Here is a 20,544-nt window from a genome sequence, read left to right as displayed (position 1 = left end):
ATTCAATCTCTTGGATTGCTACGGTTTGGATGATATATTTACCTACCTATTTATCATATGTCTCTGTTAATCTAGTCTTAGCATATCAATTTAGCTCTATCGGCTGCTTCTCGCTTTAGGGTTTCTGCCGGTATCGGCTAAATCGTATTGCTAGATTAGATTAGCTTAGATATCTACCACCCTGAAAATCAGTCAACGGCTTGATTGTCTAGATATTATGTTTCTTTTCATACTTAGTGCTGCATCAGTTAAGTTTGATCTACTAAGTCGTGCTTAGAACCATAATTTCTAGCCTGCTTCTTGATTGCCAATAAGGGTTTCATCGGGGTTTCAGCCGGTGAGTTATCTGGACGTTGCATCGGCTCATAAGGATCGCATATACATATAAGTTAGATTTAGCCGATGACAACAAAGGTTTCACTGTTTAATCTAATCTTGTGAATTTCCTGACATCGGATCCCCAGCCGATGTATGCTTTAACCTTTGGATCAATACTTGTTCTACTATATCATATTATTAGCCGATTGGTTTTCTACTGGATTATATTGCTATATTATATTATCATCAGCCGCCTTTATATCATTATCTACATTGGACATATAGCCGATCGCTTAAACCCTATCGCTATCGGCTGGTATCGGCATTGGCTATTATCGGCTATCGGCTGGAACTACTCCATCGGCTTATCAGCCGATCGGCTGTTTGATCTACTGTTTGCATATCTTGTCAGTGGCAGGATCAAACTGACTGGCACGCCCGCATCTCATCATATTTGGACCTGCACAGGGGCTAAGCAGATCTCCCAGGCCGCCGTGTTCGATTTTTACGTCAACAAAGGCAGATGAGAAACTTCGCCGGATGGTAGGGGGAGGGATCTGAGGCGGTGGGGCTGCGCCGGCGACGTGGATATGGTCATATGGAGGCGGAGGAGGCGACGGCAATGGCTAGGCGGCGGCGATGGGTTTTGGGAGGAGATGGGGTTCTGCGCTCTTTTTTTTTTTTTTGTTCTTTTTCGTACCTGCTCCGTGATTCTCTTTTGTAAATACAAAGACTAGTATTCATATTACATTTAAGATTAGTTGTGGTGTCATATGGGGCCAAAAAAAGGTGAAGCGTTTATTGAATTAAATGGTGAGAAAAATTCTACATTAATCGAATAGAAGAATAACAATAATTTAGATTCATTTTCTATTATTAAAAGCAACAGTGTAGTTTAATGTTTAGCTCAACATGTGTGCAAATACGGGCCGATGATTAGCCTGCATGAATGATTTACTTTCTCTTGGGGCTTTAAAAGATATTGTGATCAAAGTTATTCTTAATTTTCATTGCAACGCACGGGCATTTAGCTGGGTAATACAAAATACAGCATGGCTGTGATCATAACACCAACACACAGCTACCTGACACTGCAGCATTCCTTCGTTTAAGGCAAGAGGGTCATGCCAATTGCCAAACAAAAACATAGTAGAGCTAAAAACCCTGAGAAATGTCAGAACCTAGGGTTCTTGAGCTTGGGCTGATCAGCTTCTGTGGAATTGCTGCATCGCTTGAGGTAGGCGTCGAGCGTCTTCTGCTTGGAAGGGCTGGGCCTAGTGTCGCTCTGGGACACATCCAGCGTTTTCTCCTGCCCATCCAGCATCTGGAAACACAAAAAAACAAGGCAAAGTTTGCTCTCTTCAGAATCATTCTCATGCACAAGCTTCATTCAAGCTTTGTATCATTGGAGTTTGGAGATGATGATGATGCAACATGCAAACATGCAGGTTATTATGTTCAGAGTTAACCGTATAGTTTAGCTGTGTCTTTTTGAAGTAGACATATGCATGTCAGAGATTAACAAATGCAGGTACACTAGAGATGACTCCTTCCAAAAATAATATGAACAGGTGGAAACATGAGCAAATGTTATTGTTCTTGTTACATATTATTTCATGTTAACGTGTAACTGAGCAAAGCGTGTAAGGGAACTTAAGTCTGATATAACCAAAAGGAACTGTAGAACAGTTTTCGCTAATTTTAGCTATCATCATTCATCACCCAACAAATCCAAGGATCAGCTATAGTTCACCGCAAAAGGTGTCAGTTATTCTAACAGGAAAATAATAGTCCATTGTGGGGGGAGGGTAGAGAGATAAAGAACCTGTCCCAAATTCTCAAGTTTGCCTTGAACAACGTCCCTGGAAAGCAGATGGTAAAAATGGCCACTTAAGTACAAGATCTAAAGTAGAACACTTATGAAGTGAAAACAAAGAATGGGATGTACCATATAATGTCATCCACAGTGTCATTTGCAAGAAGGTAATATATGTTCACCGAAGAAACCTGAAAATAATTACAGAAAATAAGAACAGCCAAGTGAGTGAATCCACAAATTACCTATGTAAGTGAATCCATTGAAAGCCTATCAAATATTCAAACAACACTGAGATTTTAAATTTTTGAGGAAAAGGTTGCAGGGTAGCCACATTAATCAATTACGAAATTTACAGATACGGGATGCAGTATTCACCTGACCAATACGATGGGCACGGTCTTCGGCTTGAATAAGGTCACCTGGAGTCCATGATAACTCAGCAAAGATTACTGTACTTGCTGCTGTCAAAGTTAACCCAACACCTCCAGCTTTTATGGATAACTGCATAGTGTTAGGATATCATGAGATTGGAGCCAATGAAGGACTATAAATGTTTTCAACTAGCCAGTATGGTGAAACAGTGGCACATTGCATAACGCAACCACGCATACTGCGCTCTGAATGTTAGCTACATAACCCAGTGGTAGGTTCAGTCAAGTTGCCACAACTGCAGATCATTTGGCAGGGAAGGACACAGATTTTAAAAACTGACCAATTGTTGGGGTTTCAAAAATCAGCCTTTACAGAAAAAAAAATATTTTACATGCAATCAGCAACCTCAGAAAATCTGGCTGTAAGAAGATGTTTGCTAAGTAGGATTTGATCAAAATTCTAATAGATATAAAGCATACAAATTCTAACACATACCACTGCTGCCTTGATGTCATCCTTATTCTGGAAATCTGTGACTAGAGTCTGTCTTACAGGTACAGGTGTTTGACCATCAATTCTTATGCACTTAACTTTCTTTTTCTGAAACATGATGGTAAGTGGGTCAGTATATTAATAATCCAATTGAAATACATTTTCAGTGCTTACCAAGAGATGTTGGTGAATAGCTTCAAGCATGGATTGATGATGTGCAAATATTAAAAATTTGCACTCGGCCTGAAAGATGAAGGAAGTATTTAGTAATGCTTGCGACGACAGGATAGTTATTTGTACTGTTATTTGAAGTAAATAAATGGACCAAAAGAGTGTTGTCACAAAACAGGCTAGGAAGGCCATTTGAGAGCCAGTTTGAAAACCAATTGAAAATGAATGTTATTGATTCTAAATATCAAGTAATATCATCTACCAATGTAGGTCCTGTCAAAGCACATGAAGCATGGCCAGGATTCTGTGAATCACAAATAGCACAGTGTAATTTTGTTCAAATTAATGAGCTTGTTCCTTTTTGGTAATCCAGAAACTAGCAAAGGTTAGCCAGTGTGTGAAATGTTACTCACATCTGATACCACAAGACAGGAATAGAGGACAAATCATAATATTTCGCACAATTACCTCAATTATAGTACCCAGGTAATCTAGCACTGCTGGAATTTTGGCTTCAGCTGAATCATTGTAGATCTGTGATTAGGAATGACAAATGAGCACCGATGCAAGAATAAAACCACTTCCAAAGAACACAAATCTTAATGTCGAGCGCATATAACAGAGATTGAATTTGAATCTAAACTCTAAAGATGGAAAATAAATGAAGGGCAAAAGGTTTGATCAAATCCAAGTATTTGCACATTTCATTCGATGATACATTTAGTCATTTACATAATATTTGGATAAAATACAAAAGTTGCAATTTTAGGGAATATCCATTTTTATTTCTATATAATTGATGCAGCTTAGTTTATAGTTGGAAGCATACTCTAGTTTGCAGTAATAATCACCAGAAATAGAGGAGCATGAAGACATAATTCAGATCACCTTGTTAATAAGATTCTTTTGAGCAAATTTGAGAGAGTCCATCGTCTCCTGGGAGTCACAGGACTGGATTTTGATCTTCACAGTCTCCAACTACAAAAGCACACACTGCATCATAGCTCTTCCGTACAAAAATTTAAATAGCATTCAAGGATGCTACAGGCACAACAAAACAAATGACTAATTCATGCTGCACCTCTTCTCTTGGATAAAAATGAAGCTTAACCACTTCAAAAGAGCATAGTTTGTTGATAACAAATGTAAAGATAAGAGCAACGTAATTCTGTTTTTCAGCTCAACTTAAGAAGAAATATATGGACTAGCTTTGAAATATGTGATATATACGGATTGAATGGCTAGCTGCGCAGGGACAGCAAAAAGCCATATCAGCATATCATTCTAAGGTTCTTCACTGATGCAAAGATATAAATATAAAATGAGCTATATGAAATGCATATGCATTGAGCTACCTAGAAATGATTCCCTGTTTCTTGTGCACTATGAAGTAGGTCAAATGAAACAGAAATGGAATACCTCATGAAATAGAGCACGAATATGTCTCATCTCTTTCTCACTTAAATCCAGAAAGGCCTGAGTAGGTTCCAATGTAAGTAAAAGTATTAGGGTAGACAGGTAATAATCACAACAGTAAAATAGATTAATAGGAACCAACATATCAGAGATAAGCTACATCCTACAAGTTTGTTTCATGTGGAAGATACTTTCCCCGTCCCGTAGTAAGTTCATTTTTAGAGTTATCATTGCATCGGAGTTTGTGAAAGCAGGGAATAATTGTATTGGGAGTAGATAAAGTGAGGAATAGTTGCATTGGGATTTGATAAAGTAGAGGTATTCTAGTTTTTTGGTTTTGTATTGGTATGTGCGGGATGGTGAAAAATGAACTTGTTTTGGGATGGAGGTAGTAACCAAGTATTCCTAATATTTCTGCATATAAATGAGCTTTTTTGGTTTTAAGCATTTAGAATAAAAGGTCAAGTCAACAGAAGGAATGGAAATAATTGTTCAAGCAGGAACTTATTCAGAAGGTCATGCTAGCAATCAGAAGATACAATGAGCTGTTGAATTTAAATGATAACTTTGTCATGAATTTGTCATGAATTTTCTGGATAAGAGAAAAATTGGGTGTTTATCCAATTATAGGATGAAGTCAATCCATATTTCCGACAAATCCAACAAGGTTACCTGTTGTCTGCGTTTAACAGGCAACTGTGAAAGGACATCTTTCTTCAACCTGCGGATCATGACAGTTGCTTTCATCAAATTATGAAGCTCCTCATGATTGCTAGCACCTTGATAAAGCCCAAAAAAGCCCTGATAAAGTTCATATAGTAAACTCTATCATAATTGGTTTGCAGAAAGTGAATAAAGCAATTCGATTGAGCTAGTACTTACACCTTTGCAATATCTATTACCATACTCATTAACATTCTTGTATACAGTTGGATACAATGCCTGGAGCTGCACGTAGAAAAATAAATTGTTTGTCTACACTAGAAAAATTGCTAGTAGTGAAAATGTGCATTTAACTATTGAATCTTGTACCTGAGTAAACAGCTCGATAGGGCGAGATAACGCAGGGGTGCCACTTAGCAAAACCACATATTTAGCTTTCTGCGATTAAAAAATACACAGTTAGTTTTCTTAAAATCATCCATGCCATTGGATAGAGATTCTTTCATGTAACTGCAATCAGCCAAGATATACTTCACTCTAATCTCTAAAGAGAAATGATAAATGGATTTAAAACCAAGTTTGATATCTGGAATTCAGTCTAAGAAAGCAGAAATGTCCTAAGGAACTGATGATATTAACTGAACATTATCTAAGACAACAGCATTCAGAATTTTATGGAAGTTTGGTGTCACCCCCAGCTTCCAAAATCCGCAGACTCGTGTACATATAGCACCCCACTTACACTTTCATCCCGCTTTGTGTCAAACAATTAACGTAGAGATGCTATGGTTGGAAGGGCGATTTGCAATTTTGCCACACATACATGGATGGCATTTGCTCTTTTTCCACATATGCGTGTACCGTGTATGACATGTGGCACCTGGGCCCAGTTGTCATTCACAGGGGGTGTGGCAAGTGACCAAACACCACTCAACTATGGGGCAAAAGAGCAAATCTCCCAATTCGATCAATTGCTATATAAGCTCACTAAAGAACCAAAGTATAATTTGTTCCAATCAACTCTGCATAAGAAACACCAAACCTGCAGAACAGGAAGTGAATGCATTGTTCTCTTTGCTTGGGCATTCTTCAGAAAGTGTGATTCATCAGCTATAACAATCTGAATGAAAACCATTTAAAGTGAGTATAAACAGATTATACACAGCAATACTCCAGATAAATTCATAGTAATTAGGAGATATCAGGGGGTCACTAGTTCCATATATGCAAATGGTGTAAATATGCAACATCATCATTGTACATAATTTACGGTACAGAGCAGAAGGAACTATTGAGAAAACGATACACAACAAGAGTCAACTTTTTTTTACCTTGAACTACAATGACACCTAATTACTTCAGTTACCAAAAGAAGCAACAAAAAAATTGGTCAACAAATGCATCAGCAGGTAATGTTACTAGTTACTAAACACTAATGATCCCTAAAGTAGTTCTGACTTTATCAAGTTGGTAGATTGATTGATCCAGCCAAGACACAATAGTGCTCGTAACACAACAATATTCTCGATATCCAACAGAAGTCCAAATCAAGTTCCGCAAAAATTACAAGTAAAGCTACACCCAAGCTAACTTCTATAAAATAGTGCTACCATGTTTGATTGATGTATAGGATCAAAGGAGGCCTTTGAACAAGTTGTATTTCAAATGATTCAGCAAGAGCTTTAGGAGATATCAGGGGGTCACTACAATATTGAACTGTTCAATATCTAAGCAGTAAAAGAACAGCCTGTGAAACGAGGCACACATCCTATATGTTCTACTGCGAACTCACCCAAGCCCATAGCCCATGCTTGTAATATAATTACGGCACGATAACATGTCAGACAAAATCCTACCTTAAAATCCAAGTCCAGAAGCATGTCCTTTATCTTGGGAACAACATCATAAGATATCACATTGAACACCCCATCCAGATTAAAATCCCCTTTAGTATTTGAATATACCAATCTGTATCCTGCTTTATTTGATCCTCCAGTTTGTGGTAGCACCACCTGGAAAAAAAATCTGTATCTGTAAGCATTATTCACAGCCCATAGATGCAAATTATCCATATCCGTTTATATGCTTTGGACTTGTCAAACTATGTAATTTAATCTCCATATCAAGTTCTTCCAGTCAAAATATGACTTCTAAAGTTCTATATGAACTTAGCTTAGTTGGGAACTGCAAATATTTTTAATGGTTCCTTTCTTTATATATCGAGTGCACTGCTACATCTCATATGTTCAAACAAGAATTTGCAAAGCAATTATGAAGCATTAGACTATATATGGGAGGTGACAGCATCTTAGATCCTGCAAGCAGTGCATCTTTAGAGACCCTTTTCATAAAATACATATTCTCAGTATAGCATGTGACCACCTCAATGATAGTCCTGAATAAGATAACGGGTTACTATGCTCTAGGAAATGGACGAAAGTTACATACACTAGGAAATTGAAGAAACACATTCAGCAAATGGAGTTAAGGATCATAAATTGCCACAAAATTTAGGGATGGCAGTTTATTATTTTGGTGAAATATGACAAGGGAAGCAGGAAAAACACAACCAAAAAAATACTGTACAGCATAATAAGGATAATACAGCATATATGGAGAGCAAACATTCAAGGGAGGAAAATCAAGTGCTCTGCTCCAATCACAGGGAGATTTATCATAATTAGTGATTAAGGGATTACTGTGGATAGGTTTTGTGAATAAGTAATGTGCAAACATGGATATATATATATCCATTGCTACATTAAGAAAACTAAAGGGATGTACCAAGATATCTTCCGTGGGGATGTTAAGCCAATGCTGAATCATCTGTTACAACCGCAAAGCAGAAAGGTTAAACTTCCCTCATGCATAGAGTTACTGTTGAAATGAAAGATAGGAAGTTTAACACAGGTGCTCACAGAAGCCCAATGTAATCGCAAGGATGATGGAGAGATTACAAGAACTGGCCAGGCATCATGAAGGCAAGAAGCAACAGCAATTGCCTGCATAAAGAAAATGAGGGGACCATAAATAATGCCTGAAAGAACACATAAACTCCAGACTTATAAAACTGTGAATAGGCCATTGCTGATCAATCTCTACTGTGCAAGCACACACTGATGGTACATTTATCGATTTTCTTTCAAGCTATTTGAAGGAATTATAGACTGGTCCACATGCAGATTGAGAATTGGCATCAACTCACAGTAATCATACCCCTGCATACCACACTATGACACTACTATCTAGTAGTGCCATATCACCATGTCCTAATGATGGAGGAAGAGTGGAAGAGTGCCCAGATATGTCATGCTAAATGAAGCTTGGGTCATATTGCAAAGAAAAATACTGCTATTTATAAATATAGAAAGGATATAAAGCCACTAGAGATTTACAATGTTCCAGAGAAAAAGTATACCTGTAATGTCTTGCCAAGACCCATTTCATCTGCTATCAGGGTCCTGGCACCATGCTGTAAAGCAAACCTGTTTAAACATCAAAGAAAAGGTAAGATGTGTTGAACTTGTAAAGCAGCAACGTGTTCGAAGTGCAAAAAATGGCAAAGCATGCGGTACTACACTTTTCAAATATTGAATGGTACTTATGCTCCTGGTCCTGGGTTTTGGTACTTACAAAGTTCAAGCTTTGTGTTATGGTACTACACTTTTCAAATATTGAATGGTACTTATGCTCCTGGTCCTGGGTTTTGGTACTTACAAAGTTCAAGCTTTGTGTTATGGGGTTTGGGCCCTGTAGGCAGTGAAGCATACCTTCTAGGGCATATTTTAGAGATAAGATTAGCTTGAGTTTTTCTTTATTTTAGAGATAAGCTTATTAAGGCTCCAAGTTATCCCATCTAAACGACAATGGGGTTTTATCTCTTATTATTAAGCAACGAATCTATACTTACTTTAAAAAGACTCCAATTGTAGTGACAGTGAATCCGCCACCTACCTGCTCCCATTGTAGCTTTTACATATCACCCCTTGAACTTCTTAATAGTACATAACAACTAAATCTAAATGGTTAGCCACATATAAAATTAACTTAAGGTGGGTACATATTCAATGGAAAATATGTTTTTATTATTTGGCAATACTATGATGTTTTTTTCCTTTTATCCGTAGCAAAGCACGGGCATTTAGCTAGTAAATGAAGTTTACAATTTCCCCCCTTTTCTTTAACCCTCTACCACATGAAGGAATAGCCCCTGCCAATGGCTAGTTGAGGGCAAGTGCCCTACCTTAGTCCTCTGGCCCCATACCCAGTTTGAGCCATAAGTATCTGCAACATAACATTCCTAGTATGACTAGACTAACAACATTAAGTATAATGCTAGAGACTAGACAAAATTCTCATATTTATTAATGGTCATCTGCCATGTTTGATATCTCTGGACAATTAAGTTCAACATGCAGCACATATCTACAAAAATGATTTTTACACTGTCATGTGAGAAAAAAGTCCACTGAACATTGCATCATCATATAGTCATACCTGACACCTTCACGCTGAAACGGCATAAGCTTTGACTCAACATCAGTTGGAATCTTGCCATACAAATCTTCCAAAAAAAGTGAAGTTAGCATCTAAAGAAAATACTAGGAAAAGGCAAGGCATTGAAGTTTCAAAGCCTAACACCAAGGAAAATATAAAGTAAAGTTTGCACTCAATTGCATAGTTTACACTATAGTATTGCATACAGAATTATTTAGGTTCTCCAACACATTTAATATAAACTCCAAGTAGATTAGTGGAGAGAACAGAAAGAAACAGTGCATAACCAACACTTTTGTATTAGGCACATGCACAATTGGGTTGTTTTCCAACAGTATTAGTACAAAGTGAAGAACAATTTTATAAGCATGATTTGGAATTTCCAAAGCTATTTCAATTTTATTCACCTCGAAGATCTCCGGCATATAAAGAAGCAGTTAGTGCGCGCTTAACCAGCGGATCCAGTTTTTGGACCTGCTAGGAAAGTACAAGGTATGGCCAGAATGAATATCTTTAGAAGTTCAAAACTAGATTTTGCTCCATATCAACAACAATAATAAAGTAAAGGAAAGGTAGCAAACTAGCAAATTTACTTCAGTCATATTAAACTTTTTTGGTCACCGTTATTAGTGACCATCAACTGCAAAATATAGAGTAACCATGGGTCAACAGGAATACAGGGTATTGCTGAACCATCTATAGACTGTCAGATAGGCATTCCCTGAAAGATTAGAAAGGTTTCGATGATATAGTGGACCGCACATTAAAGCCTATGCCTTGAGTCTGTTTACTTCTTGTTTGCATAAACTGAAAATGCAAGCTTTCAAACTTCCTTGTGGAAAGAAAAATAAAAATAGTAGCCATGTACGCAATGAACAGAAAAGTCATAAAAGTCACTGTCCAACTTCATCATCTATGTTCTGAATTGTTTAAGCATTACAGAGGATTTGTTAACAGTCATATAAGAATTTCTAATATTTGAAAATTTTCAAAATAGAAAACTAAAAAACAATCCTACTAATAATGCTAAGCTAACTAGAAGCAGCCCAGGTCAACCAACTAAAACAGGAGGAAGTAAAATAAATTAATCAAAACAACAGGAGGTGAGAGGTCATTACAACAAACAGTAAGTCGGTTTTATGAAGTACAAAATAACTGTTACCTCAACAGCTATTCCAGGTACTGTACTAAGAACTTCCTCTGCTACTGATAATGATGAGTGTGGGAACATCCATACCCTATAGTTTTCAAGAAAAAGGTAAAATAGAATCAGGAATAAGCTGCAATTTTTACAGGAGGTATCAAGCTTGATAAATGATCCTATGCTCCTAAAACAGTATTATTAGTTGCATATCAGGCTCCCGATGTGTTTACAGAGTTGCATTTTTTTTTGAGAGCATAAAAGCACTACAAGTTGAGCTTTGATAGGCCATAGAAAAATCTTGTAAATTTGTCAGGTAGAAGATTAATGAAAACCTCTCCTTCCCGTTCCAGCTGGCTTTGGGGATCTTGTGAACTGCATCCACAAGTTTCTGGGAAAGGAACAGAGGAGTCAAATATATGGATCACAATATAATACAGTAACAACTGATTAAAGATTTCATTGGGGAGAATTGTACCTGGTGGTACTGGAACTTCGCTGCGATCACACCAGTAGAATGAAGGAAAAGATGTACTGATACCTTAGACATATTGCCCTGACTATTATTAACTTAAATGACAAACAAAAAAGGAGATAAGCCACATGTCCAATTAGAATAAAAATAAAGCACCAAGAATGTCTTATACCTGCATTTCCCGATGCATTTGGTTGACTAAGCCGAGAAGGAGAAAGTGATTCTACCTAAGAAATATTATTCATTAGCATAATGGCAGTTAGTGATATAAAAAGAGATGAGTAAATATCAGTTTTGTCAAACAATTATGCAAACTCTATAATAAATGATGGTAAATAAAATAAAGTGAATAACACAGACATATACAGGGATGCTCTTGCACTATGGTATCATATATTCGTACCGATTTCAAGTGCTGGAGATTTGCACAATTACATTAGAATAATTAGAAGGGCAGTTGGTTTAAAACTGAAAGATTAAGCCAATTTGGAGATATGAAAACCCTTCTCAACTGCTGTCCTTACTCCGGATAAATTGGGTGCCTCTTTTAGAGTCTGTGTTTACCAATCTATGAGTACATGGGTAAGTAAAAATCAACTCTTTGGAAAGGCATAAACATATTGAAGTTGCGCTAAACAACACTACTCAAGAATGAATAAAAAATCCACACAACACAGTGAGTAAGAGAATAATTCTTATTGACAGCCATAGCCAGTGAATTTAGCTAGAGATCACCAAAGCAAGCCCTGTCAACCATATGATCCCAAACTTTAAAGTGGCCACACACCCGTAATACATCAAATGCTAGATAGTTTTCAAGTACATCAAATGATGATGATGGAATCAAATGCCTTAAATTTTTCAAAATTAATACTGCAATGAAGGCTGTGTTCGTTTGGACGTTTTCCCAGCGCGCTACAGTGTTTTGCCCCCGCGCACGCTTTTCAAACTACTACACGGTGTACTTTTTTGCAAAAAGTTTCTATACAAAAGTTGCTTAAAAAATCAAATTAATCCATTTTTGAAAAAAAAATTAGCTAATACTTAATTAATCACGTGTTAATGAACCGTTCCGTTTTCCGTGTTACTGTAGCGCGCTGGGAAAACGTCCAAACGAACACAGCCTTAGAAAATGGCCAGGATCATGGTCTTGTAACAGTAAATACTAAAATACACGCTCTGCCTGGTCGTATTCTCATGAGTTAACAAGAAACCCCTGATGGTGCTAATATTGTGCAGCTGCAATTTAACACACGGCCCACTAAGTTTAACAGATCGCTAGGAAACAGAACAGGCCCCATCACTTATTATCTTGGCACAAAATCCATGATTAATTCTTCTGCCAGAAACCACCAAATTTTTTTTTGGGTTTGTCAGGTGCAAAAAAGTTTTGGCTTTTGGTTTTCATACTGCAATGCAGGACATATAAAGAACTCAATGAAACAGCAACGCAGAGAAAAAAACTATTCTTGAAAGTTGAAACAGATAGCCGGTAACGCAAAGAACTCAACTGCAGAGCACAAGAAAATTCGTAAAATTACCACGGTATACAAACTCTGAGCTAAGGTCGTACTGCAATTCACACTGGCTATGGTTGTCAATAAGAATTTTATTCACTGGCTAAATTCTTGGACAAGAGCCCCATCCATTTGTTTGAACGAAAATTCACTATGACGAATTAGGTAAAAGAAATATAAGGAAATTGCCAGAACGAACACTACACATTTTTCACGAAATGTATTAAGATGAAAATATGCCAATTCGCAAGAAGATGCAACCCTCACTGACCCAAGTTTTTTTTTTAACAAAAGAAGGAAAAAAAAGAAAGAAAAGAAAAGAATAAGAAGAGAGAGAGGAGATGAGACCCTAACCTTGCCGAAGCAAGACTCCTGGGAAACCCTGGATGCCGGGTGGTGGTGGCTGTTCTTGACCGGCGAGTAGGCCGCGGAGGGGAGCGGCGAGGTGGCGGTGGAGGCGGCGGAGGAGGAGGCCTTGCGCTCGGCGAGCTTGCGGTAGGCGTCCCGCTCGAGCTGGTCGAGCTGCTCCGCGCTCAGCCCCCAGTCGTCGTCGTCGTCGTACCCGCCGCCCCATCCGCCGCCGAGACCCGCCATTCTTGGGCGGGGTTCCCTCCAAGGGGAGATCTTCTCTTCCCCCAAAAAATTGAGAGCGCGCGCGCGAGCCGGAGAGGGAATTTGTGGATTTTCGCTACTTGGAGAGTAGTATCCTCTTCTTCCTTGTACCCAACGGATCATGGGATTCAGGTGCAAAGCCTGCAAAAAGGTGAAAAAAGAAGAAGGTTTTTCTTTTTTTTTCTTTTTTTTTACTTTTGTATTTCATATACTGCGAAAGTAAAAAGAAAAAAGAATAAATGTCCACAATTTAGACATCCGCAAACGTCCACAGAATAAATGTTATTTTAAAAGGGGCTAATGAATGTTATTTGACGGAAACTACGATGACATTTTCGTCAGGTTGTAATTCATAGTAGAATCGAGCACTTGTCAGACAGAACCTAAAATTTCTCTCTTTTTGTACGCATGAAAATTTTCATCGCATACCATAGTCTCAAATTTCAAAAAAAAATTACGGTTGATTAATGATTATTGCTCCTCTCTTCTAAAATACTCCTTCCGTCCCATTGTAAGCACAAAGTTTTAATGTCTAACTTTAATCACCCGTTTTATTTAAAAAAACTAAAAAATATAAATCAAGCATAAAGTACTATTCATGTTTTATCATTAAATCACAATAAAAAATTAAATAAAATGAGCAATCAAAGTTAAACACGAAAACTTATGATTGCGATTAAAATGGGACGGAGAGAGTAATCCACTTATCATGGGACACTATTCACATTTGAACTTTAACCCTACTGTCATCTACAAAAGAAAATTATAAATTCTTAAATACTTATCATCGAACGCTATTCATATTTAAACTTTAACCACTCGTCTCTTTTACAACAGAAATTATAAATACTTGAAAAGATGTTATACTTATCAAATATCCTAAATATAAGAAGCATTGAGTTTTCGTTCATTTATATACAGTGCCGGTCAAGACTCAAGAGGGAACAAATATTTTGGAACGAAGGGAGTAAATATTTTGGAACAAAGGGAGGGAACAAATATTTTGGAACGAAGGGAGTAAATATTTTGGAACAAAGGGAGTAATAGTTTTGTTGTTCTGCAATTCATCGTCTTCTTAGCAGTATACCTACTTGTCATAGAACGGATCAAATTGGGAAAAGAAATGGTGTTACTGCTTCCAGAAATTGCATATAATGTTCTTTAGCAAAAGAAATTGCACTCGGCTGATTAATTTCATCCAACATTTGAAATAAAAGATAAATTCTTTTGAACAGCCACTGCTGAAACAGCCGATCTTGCTGGCCGTCGCCGGTGCATCAATGCATTAGCATGTACATTCGACTCTCAAATCTGGCTCCAAATATTACACACAAGGGCATACAAACAAAAGATACAAATCAGCTAAAGCACGAAAGAGAGGTTAGCTGCTACATCAATTATCTCAGGATGTCAGGATTCCCGATTACACACACCTCTCTGAAGAAAAGAAAGGTTATCGCTACTTCACCAGTAAGATGGGATAATTCTCAGAACCTATGTTACACCATGAATGATGATCACAGTTTGCAAAAACATCAGCAAAATAAAAATAAAGATGCTTATGAGAAGCTACAGGCAGGGGATTAGCATCATAGCTCACATCTTGATTTCACAATGGAACTCAATTTGTTACTGTATATGTATAAATGAACCAAAGAGGTAAAACACAATAGAGAATCAAAGCAACAATGTAGAATTTAGCCAAACCAGCTGTAACTAACTCATATCCACAAAATAAAGGGACGTACCTAACTAACAGAAAGGAACTGTGATTCTCAAATATGTAGACACCTTCAAAGAACATGTGAGAAATTGAGTAGCAGAACTTTTGTAGCTTCATGGTAGACAGCCTACACAATCATGAATTAAATTGCATCTAACGATTTTTAATTGCATCCAGCACCAATAAGAGTGAATTATCAAAATAAATAATCTGGCAATTTGTCTCAAGAAGCAATCCGATTCCACAATTAGTAAATTTAGATATACCGATAATGCAATAGAACTTTAAAACCAAATAACCATATGCAGCATGTAGGACCACCATAGACAGTAGAACATGTAGTACTTTAATCAGCAGTGCTGTCCACAACATTGCGTTGTCTATGAAGAAACTGTATGCAATTTTTTGTGAATATGCTTTCCTTGCCTCCAGATTTGATGCACAGAGCATCTTAGTTTCTACCATGCTAATCCAGGTCATTGACTAATGAGTGCATTGATTTTATTTGCAAAGCAATAGAAGGAATCATTGTAATTATCAAATACAGATCAAGAATGCCAACATATAATGAATGCAATGCAGAATGTGGAGCCAATATGTTCACTATTATTATCAATAAAATATTATTTGGTTCATAAGTGGGAAATTACTGTGGAGCATGGTAAGTTTCTGTGGTGCTGTTCTTAGTTCTTTACCCCCAAAAAGACTTGGTTATGGTCAAACGCAAGTCCAATTATCACCTGTTTCCGATAATTCCACTCTTGCTTTCTCATGCAGATAGACAAATACACTTTTTTTGTGTGCCATAACACTATGACCTCTAGCCAATATGACCATTCATAGTAAAATCTTCAAACCTAATCTAATTCATTTATAACTAAATATTTAAAAACACACAGAATGAAGAACAAGAAACAAGGTGAAATTACAATAATCTGTAATCCTCATAAATTAATTTGAAGTGTCCAACCCTTCTATCAGGATGCCTTACTGGCCGCCCCAAATATACCACTTAGAGACAACCATATACCTATCTTATAGGAAAGGAGGCAAGAAGTGAAAGCTAAATAATCATGTAAACAATTAGAAACATAAAATAAGCTAGTTCCAAGCCCAAACAAGTCAACAGTATTCTTTTATGGACGAAAATCTGCAAAAACACCTAAACATCTACCACTACGAATCATACCAAGAATCCTAAATGAGCATCAAGACAGGCCTTCACGCTCGGTCATTCAAGTCCCAGGCGCGGAGGACTTGAGCTCCTCAAGCGTAGCCTTCACCTGGTCCTGCAGCAGCTCGATCCGTTTCAAGTATACCTCCAGCTCCAATATACGCTGCTTCCTCCATTTCTCCCCTTCCATGGGCAAACCATGTGGCGGCTCGGACAGTTGTGCACCGAACGGGTTTGATTCGATATTTATCACTGCACGTACCATCTCCTTAAACAGAGGCGTCAAGCAACTCTTGTCGGCATCTAAAACAGCCGGCTGAGGTGGCATGACCGGCAATCTGAGGGGTTCCGAGCCCTCCATTGTCACTGTAATTGGCATTGTGGTCTGCGACAACGCAGGAAGCGTGTCATCCATCTTGACGGGCACCGAAACCGGCACCTGCACCGGCTGAATGGGCTGCACCATGTTGGTGGTGGCCGGAGCAGCGGCAGGCGCGGTGGCGGCAAAATCTCCGCCACGCCTGCGACGCCGCTGCCGCCCTGAGGTTGGGGACTTGACCTCACCATTGGGGCTGGTGTTCACGGGAACGGGCGCTGGGGTGACCTGCGTGGCGTCCTCGTCGTCGGAGTCGCCGTCCCGGCCGTGCTTGTTGGTGGGGCGCCAGATGTTGCGCGCGATCTCGAAGATGGCCTGCTCGTGCGGCGAGCGGAAGGAGAAGGCGCTGCCGGATCCCCGGAGGCGGGAGACGCAGTTGCGGTACTTGCGCTTGAGGCGGCGGAGCTTCTCGACGAGCTGGCTCTTGGAGAAGCCGAGCTGGAGGCGGCCGCGCATGTCCTCGTAGAAGGGGTCGGTGTCGTACTGGTGCGACGCGAACGCCGTGCCGCGCGCCGCGGTGAACTCCGCGAACCCGCGGAGGATCACGATCTCGTCCTCCTCCGTCCACAGCCGCTGGAACAGCGGCCTCCTCTCGCCGCCGCCGGAGGAGGAGCCGACGCCTCCCACGCTCCCGCTCCCGCCCCCCGCAGAGGCTGGAGTAGCCATGGCGGCGGCGGCGGCGGAGGAGGAGGCCGGGTTGGGGAAGGTGGGGTCGGAGGGGTCGATGAGGGGGGCGTCGGTGAAGTCGCCGTCGTCGGAGTCGTCATCCACGTCGGCGTCGGGGAAGGAGATGGCGGCGGCCGACGGGTAGCCGCCGGCGGGGAGCATTTGGAATTGGATCGAGGCGGAAATGGGATTAGGGTTCCTCGCTTGCGGGATTTGAGGAGGGGGAATTGAATTGAATTTGCTCGCGTTTCGCCATTTTGGGGGGTCGTCGCAAATCTTCAGTTCAGTTCGGTTCGGTTCAGAGCTACTCCCTACATTTTAAAATGTTTGACACCATTAACTTTTTTAGTGTGTTCGACCATTCGTCTTATTAAAAAAATTTAAGTAATTATTTATTATTTTCATATCATTTGATTCATTGTTAAATAAACTTTGATGTACACATATAATTTTACATATTTCACAATTTTATTTTAATAAGACGAACGGTCAAATATGTGCTAAAAAGTCAACGGTATCAAACATTTTGAAACGGAGGGAGTATTATTTGCAGGGGCTTTTAACTATTTGCCACTTTTAGATTTGACAAATAACTATTTGCCACCCCTATCTCAATGACATGTGGGTCCACATGTGTCTATGACATGTGGGTCCAGTGGTATGTTTGTCCTACTGTTTAAAGTCCGACATGGCCTTCCCGTTCCGAAATTCGTTTGTTTTCTATTTCAGCGTCGTCCACCTTTTTCCTTCATCGTTGATTGGAAAAAAAATTATACTTCCTCCGTTTCAAAATGTTTGATACCATTGACTTTTTAGCATATGTTTGACCGTTCGTCTTATTAAAAAAATTTGTGAAATATGCAAAACTATATGTGTACATGAAAGTATATTTAACAATGAATTAAATGATATGAAAAGAATAAATAATTACTTGAATTTTTTGAATAAGACGAATGATCAAACACGTACTAAAAAGTCAACGGTGTCAAATATTTTGAACGGAGGAAGTAGCTTTGTAGCACGTTAAATTGGATTGAGCTGATTTTATTGCTCTACTAGTACTAAATTGAAATATGTTAAACATAGTGATTTGGTAAAATTATAAGGGGAAATGTTAAATATAGGGATATATAAGCAGGTATAGAATGCTCGGAGCATCTCCAATAGAGTACCTAACTAAGCCCCCGAATAGTTATTGAGGTGAAGGGAGAAAATCGAGGTTCAGTAGGAAGACAACACAAATCATCTCCCCAGCCTCCAACCGTAGGAGCTCTACACCCAACCGCATCTCTTTTTGTGTGTGTGTGTGAAAAATTCCCAGCGCGATCCTCTCATTGTTCTCACGCCCTCACTATGTCGCTGTTTGGGTTGTGAATGAAGTTCAAGTCATTTTTTGGGTTCTCAAAAGATAGAGGCATTCCTCATTAGACTTTTAGTAGCTTTACAATAGGGTTATGGGCTATTGTTGAAAACTTGGTGTGGTAGTGTGCCAATAAGTTTCGTTATACTTTTGATACTTTCATTATCTTTGTTTTATACCGTTGGCAAGCATCCAATTTGAATAAATGCTATTGTATAGGTGATTTTGTCCAAAATATAATTGTCGTTAGGGTTCCGTCCATCCTGTATCGTTAAAATGCACTATTTATCCTATACTTAAGAGAAGGCTGCTAACAGAACTGTAATGATAATGTTATTTCTAAACCAAAATTAAATATATGATAATATTTCATGAAACTCACATTTGCGATAGCATTTATTACAATCGAGTGCTTGTCAGTGATATGGAGGATATGTGCAAAACCATTTTAAACTAATTTTTCTCTTAAATTATTTATCCAAATCATGATCCGATTACACCATTAAATTCGTTGCAATTAAATCTTCAAAATAAGACCACACATAGATATATTCCGACGAAAAAAAATTAGCTTATTATTGATTTTTTTAAAAAAAATATTGCACGATGTTCCACCATGTATATCGGAATCACTAAGTAGATCAAAAATGTTTCAGTTGTTTAAATCGGGCGTTGTTTCACCTTATATAAAAACAATGTTTCAGCAAATAGCGAAAGAATGTTTCAGTTCACTGCAACATTTGATCCATATATAGTGAAACATTATAAGTACACTAGGTGAAACATTTTTTGTGGTAAAAAAATAAAACGAATTCCTTAATAGAGGGTTTCCAAAATATGTGGGTGATTTATTGCAATGGAGTATTTTAGTTCACTGCAACATTAGATCTACATAGTGAAACATTGTGAATGCACTAGTGAAACATTTTTTGTGGAACAAAAATAAACCAAATTCCTATAATAGAGAGTTTCCAAAATATGTGGGTGATTTATTGCAATGGTAGGTGGGAGCAGATCAATGTGGTGGGGTCAGGCACCTGCATGCAAGCGCGTGGGGAGAGGGGCGCGTGGGTGGGGGGGGGGGAGAGCCCGATCGGCTCCACCCCCGTTGGACGCCCGGGCTGCAACATTATTCCAGTGATATTTTTAGATTTTTCCTTAAGTTCACGATAATATAGACTAAACATGCAATACAGTTTTTTACATGTGGAGTTGATAAACATTTTTGCGTTGATATAATAACGGCTCTAATATTTCAACATTATTAGTACTGTCTAAGCATCTTTTTTTTAATGGTCAATATAGACGTTTAGTGTCTTCGTACATTGTTTTAGGAATCGAATAATCGATCTGTTCTTCTATACAGAACATTTTTCATGCAAAAAATATGAATTGCACTTTGGGTCACTTTTTCCCTTACTTCGGGTCTTATCGACGTTTGAGATCACGACCACGGTATTTAGATGGTATAGGGATCATCGGTACCAGGGTATATGTGAGATTGAGGTATGCGAGATTGAGGTAAAAGAGATGGAGACAGTGATTTTTATATAGGTTGCCCCTTATCTGACAGGTAATAGCCCTACATCCTGTTGGCCGAAACCGGTGTTGCTATTATTCATCTGAAACACACAAATACAATATTTGGGATAACCTATCTAGCTATCATCGACTTGGCGGCATAGATAACTACCTCGTAGTCGACGACAGGGGTAGTCTTCCTCCTTGAATATGAACTCGTCGAGATCAGAG

General features: G+C 38.6%; 2 protein-coding genes across 2 annotated transcripts; both read right to left on the bottom strand.

The window, feature by feature from the left end:
- Nucleotides 1–1,300: 1,300 nt before the first annotated feature.
- Nucleotides 1,301–13,623, bottom strand: LOC4344031 (uncharacterized). The gene is made up of 24 exons (XM_015790638.3): nt 13,236–13,623; nt 11,537–11,591; nt 11,368–11,459; nt 11,225–11,280; nt 10,911–10,986; nt 10,156–10,222; nt 9,749–9,815; nt 8,670–8,736; nt 8,170–8,253; nt 8,036–8,077; nt 7,108–7,263; nt 6,294–6,371; nt 5,621–5,689; nt 5,471–5,536; nt 5,261–5,389; nt 4,592–4,648; nt 4,061–4,150; nt 3,641–3,706; nt 3,176–3,244; nt 3,005–3,109; nt 2,513–2,638; nt 2,267–2,325; nt 2,144–2,180; nt 1,301–1,642 (listed from the first exon to the last, which is right to left on the bottom strand). Exons 1-24 carry the CDS (start codon nt 13,614–13,616, stop codon nt 1,493–1,495), a joined length of 2,244 nt encoding a protein of 747 aa, XP_015646124.1. The 5' UTR covers nt 13,617–13,623; the 3' UTR covers nt 1,301–1,492.
- A 2,518-nt stretch (nt 13,624–16,141) lies between these two features.
- On the bottom strand, nt 16,142–17,618 carry LOC4344030 (probable transcription factor At5g28040). The gene has a single exon (XM_015789579.3). The coding sequence runs from the start codon at nt 17,592–17,594 to the stop codon at nt 16,452–16,454; it is 1,143 nt and encodes a 380-aa protein (XP_015645065.1). The 5' UTR covers nt 17,595–17,618; the 3' UTR covers nt 16,142–16,451.
- Between the last annotated feature and the right edge of the window lie 2,926 nt (nt 17,619–20,544).

The sequence above is a fragment of the Oryza sativa genome, chromosome 7 (genome assembly GCF_034140825.1).
Source record: "Oryza sativa Japonica Group chromosome 7, ASM3414082v1".
In the NCBI taxonomy this organism is placed as follows: domain Eukaryota; kingdom Viridiplantae; phylum Streptophyta; class Magnoliopsida; order Poales; family Poaceae; genus Oryza; species Oryza sativa.
The sequence above is the reverse complement of the archived record's forward strand: the minus strand, read 5'-3'. Positions and strand labels throughout refer to the sequence as shown.

Coding starts and splice junctions, on each gene's coding strand:
- LOC4344031 (XM_015790638.3), bottom strand. CDS start 13,616: ATGATCCGTTGGGTACAAGGAAGAAGAGGATACTACTCTCCAAGTAGC. Junction 11,460..11,536: donor AAATGCATCGGGAAATGCAG/GTATAAGACATT, acceptor TTGTCATTTAAG/TTAATAATAGTCAGGGCAAT. Junction 7,264..8,035: donor TCCCCACGGAAGATATCTTG/GTACATCCCTTT, acceptor TTTTTTTTCCAG/GTGGTGCTACCACAAACTGG.
- LOC4344030 (XM_015789579.3), bottom strand. CDS start 17,594: ATGCTCCCCGCCGGCGGCTACCCGTCGGCCGCCGCCATCTCCTTCCCC.